This window comes from Silene latifolia, chromosome 3 (genome assembly GCF_048544455.1).
Source record: "Silene latifolia isolate original U9 population chromosome 3, ASM4854445v1, whole genome shotgun sequence".
NCBI lineage: Eukaryota > Viridiplantae > Streptophyta > Magnoliopsida > Caryophyllales > Caryophyllaceae > Silene > Silene latifolia.
This window is the reverse complement of record NC_133528.1, coordinates 30172092-30185952: the sequence shown is the minus strand read 5'-3', so window position 1 is coordinate 30185952 and position 13861 is coordinate 30172092. Positions and strand designations below refer to the sequence as shown.

Here is a 13861-nt window from a genome sequence, read left to right as displayed (position 1 = left end):
GAGCAGCGGAAAAAGGGGATTTTTGAAGAGCTTCCTGACATTGAGTCAGCTTATTATTATTATTATTATTATTATTATTATTATTATTATTATTATTATTATTATTATTATTATTATTATTATTATTATTATTATTATTATAAGAAGAAGAAGAAGATTATTAATAATAATAATATTAATTCTAGTAATTATACTACTTTGAATGATTAACTAGGTAGCCACCATGAACCACAGTTCACCATCAATCTAATTAGGTGAAATAATGGAGCACTAATTTGCTAGATTGATGTTCAAAGTCTAACCGTTTTATCATCCTAATTTGACTGATTAGGTAGTCATCACGAAGCACCAACAATCCTAATTTAATTAATTAGATAAATAAAAATTGACAGACCCTAATTTCATCTTTAACAAATAAATAAAATTTGGTTGATTAATTAAAACTCAACAAATAATATTAATAATTGATACCAAGTAAATTAATTTATTATTTGATAAATTAGAATCCATCTTTTGTAAGTTTCAAGTCATTTGAGCAATTAAATTAAGTTTTGGGTAAAAATATTGATTTAAGAGTTCACTTGGTTCAGTTTTAGGTGAAAAGGGTATAAAATAGAACTTTATGAAAAGTGCATGTGAAAGAGTAAAATTCGTATATGAAAATAATAATTAGGTATTAATCATAGTAATATTAAAATTAACAATGTTATTAATAATATTATTATTAATTCATATTCATATTCATATTCATATTACTATTATTATTATTAATATGAATATTATTGATTTTAATAACCATAATATAATATACATAATAATAAAAATAATGAGGATGATTAATTAATAATAAATTAATGATGATAATAATAATAATAATAATAATAATAATAATAATAATATTAATATTAATAAATATATAATATTAATAGTGTTAATAACAACTATTAAGTTTAAGATTCGCAAAATTGAAATTGGTTGAATTTAGTGGAGCTTTGAATCAAGTGAACTGAAATAATCGAATCAATCGAATGAATGAAGTGATGTGAGTGAATCGAATCGAATCAGATAAATTTGAATTAATTGATCAATCGAATCGAATCGAATCGAATAATAGAAATTTAAATTGAAGTAAGTTGAAAAATATGTCAGAAAGAACATGCCTAATTCTTGCCATTTTTTTGCAATTTTAAAGAAAATGGCCCAATAAACAAATGCTTAGTTGTACAACTCTCAACATTTCACACAAAATCTGCGTTTCAACTCCTGGAGTCCTGGCTCTCTCCTTTTTCTTCTGCTTATTCATTCTCTCTCTCCATTCACTTACTGTAAGCTTCTCTTCTTCCTCCATTTCCATTTAATCCATTTTATTTTTAATAGTTTCACCATTATTCTTCATTTTAATTCACTAATATTGATTGCCCTTTCTTAGATTTTCATCTTTTGGGTAAATAAACCTATTTTGGTGAAATAAATTGCGTGAATTTTGTTTATTTGAGTTATTTTATGCTAAATCTTTACTTATTTCGTGTGCCCATTTACTAATTCATAAGAAAGTTTGCGACTTTTCGCATTTCTACTGCATTATTTTGATTATAATTGAAGAAGAATGTTAGTTTGTTCAATGCATGTTTGTGGTGAAGTATAAATTTTGTCATTTCTTGAGAAAATGGAATTTTTAGGGAAAATGGGAGATTTATTAATACAAAAAGTTAACAACTTTGTGGTATTTGCTTACAAGTGATACTAATGTGTTCTACCTTGTCATTTGATCCTTATAAATGAAATGTAGTGGATTTCGCTTTCGTTGTTACCATCAATTGCAACTTAGTTTAATTGTTTACCTTTTTCATTGTTTGTGAGGGATATTTTAATCAAAGTCAAACAAATGATTGGGATGGAGGGGGTATAGACGTATAGTATAGTTTCGTTGAGGACGTGATCGTTCTACCTTAATGTTGTACCCAGTGATCTATAGGGATTTTTCTTAACCTTGTTTAATATAGCCTGCCAGTTCCGAAAGGCAAGAACTGTCCTTCCATTTTTCTGGTTTTACCGAGTTTTAGTGTCTTCTGAGTACAAATGTTATGATTTTGGACAGAGTAGTAGCAGCATTTACTTTGTTTGGATGGATATGAACATAGTGGGAAGTGGGGAGGTAAGGGAAATGAAGTGGAGTAGAGGACGGGGTAGAGTGGGTGTGTGAAACAAAGGGTTAGTGTGATATAGTAAAATAGAATATATCCTATGTCGGTTAGCCTAAATGCATATGGCAGCTTGTTGTGAGAAGCACATCATAATGTCAAAAAAGGAAGATTAGTCTTAGACGATGGGATCATGGGGGTAATCCCTAGTTAGTCCATATCAGCCTAATTGGGCAAGGGTTTTCCCCATGGCAGCAGCCGCCTGGTCGGGAAAGGGTTTGACCCGAAAGGCAATTCTGCAGAAGCAATGGAGATATGAAGTGGAAGCAACCAACTTTACTCAATTATAAAGATTATGCGGCATTGATGGTTTTCTCTTTGATAGCTGGCCCTGTGTTTTTAGACTCTGAGGCCTTGATATCTTTTTTTTTTTTTTTTGGTACGATGGCCTTGATATCTGAAAGTAGTGAATATGTTGGTTATTGACTTATTGTTGTTGCTGTTGTTGTCATTGTCGTCGTCATATTGTTGGAGACGTAATCCTTACCCAAAGCGCCACTGAGATGGTCATATTGAATCTCCCTTTCAGCTTGATCTGTTTGTTATTGAGCGACACTGTCAACTGATTGGATGATATATTGGTGACACCAAGAATGCATGTCAGCCTTTTCTTTTGCTCACTTATCTTTGAGGAGGGAGGGATATATGTGGTACTGCGATCTATGTTACTTATAGACTTATAGTTTGTTGCGGGTATTGGACACAAATATGTATCTGAGTGTCAACTCAACTTGAGTCAATTATTCAGACTCTGAGATCCTCCTATTATGAGGAGACGTATATGGGTCAGGGGATGCGTACGAACAAAAGATACTGGTTACAGAGTATAAATTTGAGTGTTTTGAGTTATTAGAGTGAAATAGAATGATGTTTGAGAAATAAGTGTGAAAATCATTGAAAAAGCATACTAAATCTCTTGCACAATTTTTCCTCTTGAGTTTGTCATGTGGCCTCCCTTTATGTCTCGTACCCTATTTTCCTCTAAACATACCAAGTGTCGTGTTAAAGGTACGGCCCCCAATGTGAAGGATCAGAGTAACATTGCTCCGACAAGATTAGACCAATCATAGAAGATTAATGTGCATAATCATCTATCTAGTGTTGATTATTTCACATCCGTATGATATTTCATTCTTCCTTGTAGGAAATCTGAAACAATGTTTCTGAAGGTGCAATTGTCCTGGAATGTGATCATTCCTGCTGAAAACATGAATGTGAAAGGATTGTTACTTCAAAGAGCAATCATTGTTCGACTAATGGAAGAATTTGCAGTCAAGAAGGCAACCAAAGAACTCGGCTATTTGCTTGCAGTTACTACTCTGGATAAAGTCGGGGAGGGGAGAGTTAGGCAACAGACGGGAGATGTGCTGTTTCCCGTAACCTTCACTTGCCTCACTTTCAAAATTTTCCGAGGAGAGGTTATTGAGGGAGTAGTCCACAAGATACTGAAGCATGGTGTGTTTTTGAAATGTGGGCCCATTGAAAATATATTTCTCTCCCCCCAGAAAATGCCTGGCTATGATTACGTCCCTGGTGAAAACCCAGTATTTGTCAGTGAAAAACAGTCAAAGATCGAAAAAGATGTCATGGTGCGTTTTTCTGTGATTGGGACAAAGTGGATTGAGTCTGAAAGGGAATTCCAAGCTGTGGTCACTTTAGAACGCGACTTTCTTGGGCCTGTCTGATGCTCTTAAGCCTGGTGAATGCTTATTTTGTGCAGATGCGGTTACTTTCCTGGAGCATTCACATTGGTATATTAAGCCTAGTCTTTGCAGCATCTGATTCTCTAATTACTTTGATTTAGTGAATGCTTATTTTGTCTAGATCAGAATTCTCTCTAGTTTGTTTTGTGTAGACATTTGGTGTTCACCACTGAACTTGCTGATTTCTGTCAAGTTATGATTGACCATGACCATGCTACTTTTTCGACCTCATGTTGTCAGTATTGTTAGATAATGACTTTACCATCTAAACTAGTTCGTTTTTGCATCTTCTACAATAGCGGTCTTTGGTCTCGTGTCCCTTATCTGGCGCCTGATTCGCACAAATCACATTGTGATACAGTAAAATTAGCACATACCCTTGGCTCCTGCAGATTACATGAGCTGGGCTGAAATATGAAAATCGGATTTAACATATGGGCCGGGAAGAAAGTTCTCACCTTCAGCGGGTAAAGAAAGTGGGATATTCAGATCAAGTGCGAATTAACAACTAACGCAGACAGTCATACTTCGTATAAACATAGCAAATGAAGTGGGTCGTGGGTCGTATTGACTATTGCTGTCCTGCATCTTAACTTGATCAACTCGATTAATTTGTTGCGGATCTCACATCAATCCAGTTATATTTTTGACCCCAATACTCCTTTATTATGAATCTCCCAACTAGAACAAGCCAATGACAAGATTTGTAAAGCTGTAACATGGAAATTTAAAAATAAAACGCCGTTGCCGGGGATCGAACCCGGGTCACCCGCGTGACAGGCGGGAATACTTACCACTATACTACAACGACTTTGTTGCTATTTGACTTCTTTTTACCATTTTAGCCTTTATTTAAAATAGTTAAAAAGAAAAGGTTTAAGAAACATTACAGCGAAAACTCGATAAAAAAGGTAACTACCCATTACATATTTACATGAGAGATTTCACGATAAGTTTATTGTGAGACCGTCTTATATAAACAACTAGGTAGTATCCCGCGCTTCGCGCGGCCTGTTTTAAAATTTTATGATTATAATTGAAGAAAAATAATATAATTCATAGATGACCTTCAATATTTTCTCTTATAAATAATTTTTTCTCAAATTTAATTTTTTTAAGTTTAACTTCAATGTTTTAAAATAATTTACATAACAGTTTTAATTAAAACTAATAAGTGATAATTAATTATACATGATCAACGTTTTCTAAATAAATTTGTGACTGGTGAAATATCATATTAATCACAATAAAATTTATTCGAATAATACAAAAATTAACAATAAGTTCTCAAATTATATCATTTCACGATACTTTATGTTTCAAATCAATTAATTGATAGGCTTATCGCGTACCTATGCAAAAATAAATTCCCTAAACAACAAGTTAATGTAGCAATAGGGGTCGAACACAAGGAAACGGGAATTACTTCGTGAATTGCTATGGGTAGATTTTTATCAAGGTCGATTACGATTTGGGTTGGTTTGATTGTTTGATGATTAAAAACAATAATGATGTAAATTATATAATAAAAGAAAGTCTAAGGGGTTCGGGTCACACATGCAAAGGTAAACATATAATCATGATAGACTTAGTACTAATAACATTGTCAATTGCTTAGGCTTAAAGATACCCATCTTACGATATTAGCATCAACCATAGACCGGGTCCTAGAGAAACTCTCGTCATTGACTAGGTCGTCCTACTATGCATGCTTAGTCTAATTCAATTCCGTGCCTCTCGACTTATAGAACGAATAAACGAACTTAATCAATTGAATAGGGCCTTAAACAAAGATTAAACATTGTGGCACAAGCATGTGATAGAAGCAATATGAACAATATTATTATTAACTTATTTTATCATGTTACATATTTGTTTATTGCATGGCTCCCCTAGCCCTTAGACCAAGAGAATTAGCTACTCATGCTAAAATGTAAATTGCAAACTAAATTATAAGAAATGCTAAACATGGTTGTATGATTTATATGGATTTGATAATATAACATGTAAAAGGAATAATGCTAATGTAAAATGAAGTACTTAATTGTAAACTATGTGGTAACTAAATTAGTAATGTAAATTGCAAACTAGAAATAAGAATACCTTAATAGAGAATAACTTGTATAGAAGAACAAATTGTAACCAAATGCTTGAATGTATAAAATAACCAAATGTTTAAGAACCAAATGCTTAACAATATTGAAAACTAAATATGAAAACTAATGAGAGAATTATAAAGCTTGAGGCTATTCTAAGATGGAAATGGGACGTGAAATTGGATCCCCAAAGCTTCGGAATACCTCTCCTATTTATAGGAGAGGAAAGCAAAACGTAAGCATTGAAGATGACTATGGCCCCGATCGGGGTTGCATGGCCCCGATCGGGGTCGTGTGTCTCCGTGTTATTTCTCTTAATTGCAAATGGTATCCAATGTTGGTGATTAATTGTGCGATTAATCACCCTACTAAGACCTTAATTCTTGGCATCCTAGGTAGCTTGGAATCCTATCTTTTCCACCTTGACTTGGACTTTGAAGTTGGGCTTGACTTTGATTGTTGGCAACATTTGCAATTCTCACTTCAATCCAACAAATCTTCATGCAAACACTCATCCAAACACTCCCATGCTAGTCCAATGTTAGGCCTTGTTTAGCTTAGTGAACTTGGTGAATAAAATGGTAGGAAAAAGCCTCTAAATCTTAGATTCCTACAAAACCGTAACAAACACAACAATGCACCTAGAACACAAGATTAGCTCAAAAAATATACTAATTAAAGTATGACGAACAATAGAAACCGAGCTAAAATGAGGGGTACAAGTATATAAAATATGCACTTATCAAACTCCCCCAAGCTAAACCCTTGCTTGTCCCCAAGCAAGAAACCAAATCCCATCAATTGCAATATCCTAAACAAGCTAAGCATAATGATTTAGAAACCCGAAACAACATGGGCAAGGAATAAAGCAAAGCATGGTTGAGATTTACATGACGGCGTAGCATAGAAAACTTTGAATGAACCTTTAAGCTCTTGCGTGATCTTTTGACTTATGGACTCTCACGGGGCACTCAACTCTTTTTATGTGAAAGGACAATTTTTGTGAATAAACACTCAACTATCCTCAACTTATAACAATGTGCCCGCAATCTAATATGGTAAACATGTCAAAACTAGCAAGCAAAGGTAATCACATGTAAGCATGATAAAGAAGCCAAATGGGTAGGAAGAAGGCAAATAAACATGGGTAAGAAGGGGGAACAAATGAATTATGGATTGTGGAGCTAATGTCAAGCTAGCAACAACCAAATGTAAGGATGCTCAATCCCAATTCCAACCCAATTTTGCAATTCAAACCATGAGAAAATCCTCCAAAATATATGAATAATGCTTGAGAATTTTTCACATCTTTTCTTCTTCTCTTTTTCTTTTCTTTCTTTTCTTTTTTTCTCATGCTTTTTCTCATTTATTCATTTTTTTTTCATATTCATTTTTTTCATTTTCTTTCATTTTCCAATTTCATCACTTCAACTTTTTCATTTTTTTCCTCGTCTTTTACTTTCTTGAGCATTAAGACCAAGCTCACATGACTACAAACAACCAAATATATCCCAATGAGCACCCAAACACTATCCAACTAAGCTACTAGCTCAACAAGGGTAGGCAATTTCAATGATGTAGCTAAGGATAAATTTTGTGAAGGGGTCAAAAAGGCTAAAATATCATGTGAATGGCTCCAAAATGCTAAAACAAATGAATGCATGCTTACCAAGAAATGACATGAAGACCATACTTGTGCGTTTTGATGTAACACACATTATAAGGAGACACCTACACTCACCTAAGAGAGACCGGATATGGATGGGTCGGACAAAAAGAGGCTCTACCTTACCATTTTGTAGCTTGCCACAAGTCAAGATCAAGCCTATTTGGTTCATTCTTCATCTCCCACCTACTATGTCAAGACATCCCCATGTAGCTAATATCCCAACATGAAAGAATAAATCATTAGCAATAAGCCATTATTAGGATAAGCAAAGAGGAAAGTAGGCTACAAGCAAGCATAAAGCAAAAATTTCTCCCAAAAATTTTCAAAATTTCTACACTACATGCAAACTATACTATATGCAAATGCAATATCTCCCCCCAAGCTAAACATCACATTGTCCTCAATGTGCCAACCATCCAAAACACCCAATCAAACCATAAAAATGGCTCAAAGCACAAAACAGGAAGGACTAGAGGTTATGTTTAATGGGATGCAAGATCTAAACTAAAATGCAAAGCAATTAAAACGTACTCGACTTGCTAATCTCCCCCAAGCTAGCATGAATTCGGGGGGATGAAAATGTTTCTTTGTGACTTTAGTGAAGAAATGTGAAGAAACGAGAGAGAAAGGAGGAAATGAGAACCGTCGGGTATGTTTGAATGATAGAAAGAAATCCACCCCTTTTTTTACCCGTATAGAACAAAGGCCAAGAAGTCACAGAACCACGACCCCGATCGGGGCCACCCAACCCCGATCGGGGTTGACCTCCTCTTCAGATTTTTTACTCTTTTCCGCAATTGTTTGAACTCCTTCTCGTTTTTCGAAAACCACGTCCCCGAACGGGGTTCTTGCATGGGGAAGCGTGCCAAGTTCACTTTTCTCCATTTTCACCTAAAAAGCACAAAGAGAAACATTAACAAGTCGAGTATTTTATTACTAATCTACAAAAACAATAAATTGCAGGAAATAAATAAAAACAAATAAAAAGCTTGGGTTGCCTCCCAAGAAGCGCTGGTTTAACGTCCCGCACGACGTAAGAAGCTATTTGATTCAAGTTTTGTCATTGAGCTCGCCACAAACCAAGCTCCATGTCATAGCTCCTTTAGCATTCCGCAACCATTTGAAATTTTTCAAATAAAATTTCCCTTTCTTCTTTTTGACACTCTTAGCATTAGTGCCCTTGTCACCTACAAAACAAACAACACCCATTTCGTCCTCCAACGGATCCATTAGTAAGGATCCAAGCGTAGTAGAGGCATAAGAAGAGTCCACAGTGCTAAGTAAATAACAAGACTCTTGTAACATTGGGCTTCTAATGGTGTTGTTTTTGCTAAAAGAAACCCGGTCATCACCTACTTCCAACGTCAACCTCCCATTTTTCACATCAATTAACGCACCCGCGGTGCGTAAAAATGGCCTACCCAATATAATTGGGGTTTGTGAATCCTCGGCCATGTCAAGTATGAGGAAGTCAACGGGTATGAAAAACTTGCCAACTTGGACGGGTACATCTTCTAAGACACCTAAAGGTCGCTTTAAAGAACGGTCCGCCATTTGCAACGTTGTACTTGTGCATTTTAAAGCACCCATGTTAAGTTTTTCATAAAGAGAGTAAGGCATGACACTCACACTAGCACCTAGGTCACAAAGGGCCTTATCAATGGTATATGTGCCTATAGTGCAAGGAATAGAATAGCTACCGGGGTCCTTAAGTTTCGGGGGAGACTTATTTTGTAAGAGTGCACTACACTCTCCGATGAAAGCAATGGTCTCAACCTCATTGAAGGATCGCTTCTTTGAGAGAATTTCCTTCATAAACTTTGCGTAAGAAGGGACTTGGGTAAGCAATTCCATAAACGGGATGGTGACTTGTAAATTTTTACAAACTTCCAAAAATTTAGCAAACTTACCTTCCTCCTTGTACTTTGCTAGACGATGGGGAAATGGTATTTGAACAATTTCCTTGGGAGGAGCATCCTCCACATCTTTCACTATCTCTTTCTCATTCTCCTTGGGAGCATCCACTTTCTTTGAAATGACATCACTCTCCTTAGCATTAGGAGAGATTTCCTCAATAACCACCTCATCACTTTCTTTTGGCATAGGAGACCCAACATCTTTGGTATCAAGTTTGCTCTTCCTCTTTAGCATCAACAATCGATGAGGAAATGGCATACGATCTTTAACAATAGGCTCTTCACTAGCCTTCTTCTTGTCATTTCCCCCAAGCTTAGCCTTTTTAACAACCACCTCATCATCCAAAGTCATGGATGACCCATCATAGCTTGAACCACTTCTCAAGGAAATAGAATTAGCGGTTTCATGTGGTTGCTCACCTTGGGGAGGTAGTTGACCATTCTTCCTTTGAGAAATAGAAGCGGCTAGTTGAGCCACTTGTTGTTCCAACATCTTGACCGCGGCACTATGAGCTTGATCATTTTTTTGAATTTGAGCCAACAAGTCCCTTTGCATTTGGATTAACATGCCCTCGAGCTTACCAACTCCGTGATTGTTTTGTTGGCCATTTTGTGGTGGATTTTGTTGGTAATTGTTTTGTGGGGGCCTTTGTTGATTTTGATAACCCGGTGGAGGGATATACTTTTGTTGTTGAGGAACATAGGCATTTTGTTGTGGTGGGGGTTGTGGGTTAAGCACATTGTTGCTATTGTAAGACAAGTTTGGATGAAATTTTGAATTCGGGTTATATGTGTTGGAAAATGTACCCGGTGGATATGAACTTTGTCTTAGAGCTTGAAAAGCATTTACCTCTTCCATAGGAGCTCGGCAATGAGCGGCATAGTGGCCCGCACCTCCACATCCATCACAAACGATGATTTGGCTCGTTGAAGACACAACATTGAGTTGTTGGATGGAATCTTTAGCATCTCTCTCCGCCAATTGTTGTTGGAGCAAGGCAATTTGAGCTAGCAAAACGGAGTTGTTAGAGGATTCTTCTTTACCTTTGGGTGGCACAACTCGGGAATTGACATATTGGGCATCATGGATCGCCATAGATTCGATCGTGGAATGAGCAAGATCGGTGTCAATTTGATCAAACCGCCCATTGTTGGCGGAATCAAGAATCCTTCGGGACTCGGCACAACATCCATTGTAGAATGTTATTGCTAGAAACCAATCATCTAACCCATGATGTGGGCATTGCCTTTGAAGCTCTTTGTACCTCTCCCAAGCTTCATATAAGCTCTCAAGAGCTTGTTGACGGAATCCGGTAATTTGGCTTCTTAAGGTTTGAGTTTTCTCCGGTGGAAAAAACTTTTGGTAAAAAGCAAGAGCCAATGTCTCCCAATTAGTGATTCCCAAGGTGGTGCGGTCAAGGCTATTGATCCAAAGCTTGGCCTTGTCCTTCAAAGAGAAAGGGAAAAGTATTTCCCTTATTTGGGCTTGGGTGACGCCCGTTTGACGGATCATGGAGCAATAGTCACAAAAGTTTTGCACATGCAAATTGGGATCCTCCAAAGGACTTCCTCCAAATTGCTTTCTCTCCACAAGGCTAATAAAAGCTGGTTTGATCTCGAAGTCCGGCGCGGTGATTTGAGTGGTTGTGATTCCGGCCGGAAGCATGGCCGCGGTGGGCTTTGAGTGATCGGAAAGTCTCACCATCTTTTTGGTAGTAGATGGTGATGGTGGTGGAGATGATGAACAAGAAACCTCCTCCTCTTCAAGGGCTTCTAGATCATCTAAGTAAGACTTTCTAGCACTTTCAACTTGTACGGGAGAAGCGGCTTCTTTCACTTCCTTCCAAAATCGTCGTCTTCTCCTAAAGGTTTTCTCGGGCTCGGAATCCGGTGAAAGCAATTCTCCACTACGAGAGGACCTGGGCATAAGACAACAATTTCTTGGAAAATGATAAGTAACGGTCTCAAGGAACAAGTGTTCCCCAAGACAAAGGAAAACAAGATAAAAATCGACAATTCAATAAGCAATAAAACCGTTTCCCCTGCAACGGCGCCAAAATTTGATAGGCTTATCGCGTACCTATGCAAAAATAAATTCCCTAAACAACAAGTTAATGTAGCAATAGGGGTCGAACACAAGGAAACGGGAATTACTTCGTGAATTGCTATGGGTAGATTTTTATCAAGGTCGATTACGATTTGGGTTGGTTTGATTGTTTGATGATTAAAAACAATAATGATGTAAATTATATAATAAAAGAAAGTCTAAGGGGTTCGGGTCACACATGCAAAGGTAAACATATAATCATGATAGACTTAGTACTAATAACATTGTCAATTGCTTAGGCTTAAAGATACCCATCTTACGATATTAGCATCAACCATAGACCGGGTCCTAGAGAAACTCTCGTCATTGACTAGGTCGTCCTACTATGCATGCTTAGTCTAATTCAATTCCGTGCCTCTCGACTTATAGAACGAATAAACGAACTTAATCAATTGAATAGGGCCTTAAACAAAGATTAAACATTGTGGCACAAGCATGTGATAGAAGCAATATGAACAATATTATTATTAACTTATTTTATCATGTTACATATTTGTTTATTGCATGGCTCCCCTAGCCCTTAGACCAAGAGAATTAGCTACTCATGCTAAAATGTAAATTGCAAACTAAATTATAAGAAATGCTAAACATGGTTGTATGATTTATATGGATTTGATAATATAACATGTAAAAGGAATAATGCTAATGTAAAATGAAGTACTTAATTGTAAACTATGTGGTAACTAAATTAGTAATGTAAATTGCAAACTAGAAATAAGAATACCTTAATAGAGAATAACTTGTATAGAAGAACAAATTGTAACCAAATGCTTGAATGTATAAAATAACCAAATGTTTAAGAACCAAATGCTTAACAATATTGAAAACTAAATATGAAAACTAATGAGAGAATTATAAAGCTTGAGGCTATTCTAAGATGGAAATGGGACGTGAAATTGGATCCCCAAAGCTTCGGAATACCTCTCCTATTTATAGGAGAGGAAAGCAAAACGTAAGCATTGAAGATGACTATGGCCCCGATCGGGGTTGCATGGCCCCGATCGGGGTCGTGTGTCTCCGTGTTATTTCTCTTAATTGCAAATGGTATCCAATGTTGGTGATTAATTGTGCGATTAATCACCCGGTTAAGACCTTAATTCTTGGCATCCTAGGTAGCTTGGAATCCTATCTTTTCCACCTTGACTTGGACTTTGAAGTTGGGCTTGACTTTGATTGTTGGCAACATTTGCAATTCTCACTTCAATCCAACAAATCTTCATGCAAACACTCATCCAAACACTCCCATGCTAGTCCAATGTTAGGCCTTGTTTAGCTTAGTGAACTTGGTGAATAAAATGGTAGGAAAAAGCCTCTAAATCTTAGATTCCTACAAAACCGTAACAAACACAACAATGCACCTAGAACACAAGATTAGCTCAAAAAATATACTAATTAAAGTATGACGAACAATAGAAACCGAGCTAAAATGAGGGGTACAAGTATATAAAATATGCACTTATCAAACTCCCCCAAGCTAAACCCTTGCTTGTCCCCAAGCAAGAAACCAAATCCCATCAATTGCAATATCCTAAACAAGCTAAGCATAATGATTTAGAAACCCGAAACAACATGGGCAAGGAATAAAGCAAAGCATGGTTGAGATTTACATGACGGCGTAGCATAGAAAACTTTGAATGAACCTTTAAGCTCTTGCGTGATCTTTTGACTTATGGACTCTCACGGGGCACTCAACTCTTTTTATGTGAAAGGACAATTTTTGTGAATAAACACTCAACTATCCTCAACTTATAACAATGTGCCCGCAATCTAATATGGTAAACATGTCAAAACTAGCAAGCAAAGGTAATCACATGTAAGCATGATAAAGAAGCCAAATGGGTAGGAAGAAGGCAAATAAACATGGGTAAGAAGGGGGAACAAATGAATTATGGATTGTGGAGCTAATGTCAAGCTAGCAACAACCAAATGTAAGGATGCTCAATCCCAATTCCAACCCAATTTTGCAATTCAAACCATGAGAAAATCCTCCAAAATATATGAATAATGCTTGAGAATTTTTCACATCTTTTCTTCTTCTCTTTTTCTTTTCTTTCTTTTCTTTTTTTCTCATGCTTTTTCTCATTTATTCATTTTTTTTTCATATTCATTTTTTTCATTTTCTTTCATTTTCCAATTTCATCACTTCAACTTTTTCATTTTTTTCCTCGT

The 13861-nt window shown here is 36.2% G+C and overlaps 1 protein-coding gene and 2 non-coding genes across 3 annotated transcripts; 2 read left to right on the top strand and 1 right to left on the bottom strand.

Moving 5' to 3' along the window:
* Positions 1-1188: 1188 nt before the first annotated feature.
* On the top strand, positions 1189-4132 carry LOC141647481 (DNA-directed RNA polymerase V subunit 7-like). The gene is made up of 2 exons (XM_074455691.1): positions 1189-1325; positions 3346-4132. Exon 2 carries the CDS (start codon positions 3359-3361, stop codon positions 3884-3886), a length of 528 nt encoding a protein of 175 aa, XP_074311792.1. The 5' UTR covers positions 1189-1325; positions 3346-3358; the 3' UTR covers positions 3887-4132.
* A 511-nt stretch (positions 4133-4643) lies between these two features.
* Positions 4644-4715, bottom strand: TRNAD-GUC (transfer RNA aspartic acid (anticodon GUC)). The gene has a single exon. It is a non-coding gene; the product is annotated as a tRNA-Asp (tRNA).
* Positions 4716-10811: 6096 nt separating this feature from the next.
* Positions 10812-10919, top strand: LOC141650476 (small nucleolar RNA R71). Its single transcript, XR_012546506.1, has one exon. It is a non-coding gene; the product is annotated as a small nucleolar RNA R71 (small nucleolar RNA).
* Positions 10920-13861: the final 2942 nt, after the last annotated feature.

What these genes read in the sequence shown, in the direction of transcription:
- LOC141647481 (XM_074455691.1), top strand. Translation starts at nt 3,359, where the DNA reads ATGTTTCTGAAGGTGCAATTGTCCTGGAATGTGATCATTCCTGCTGAA.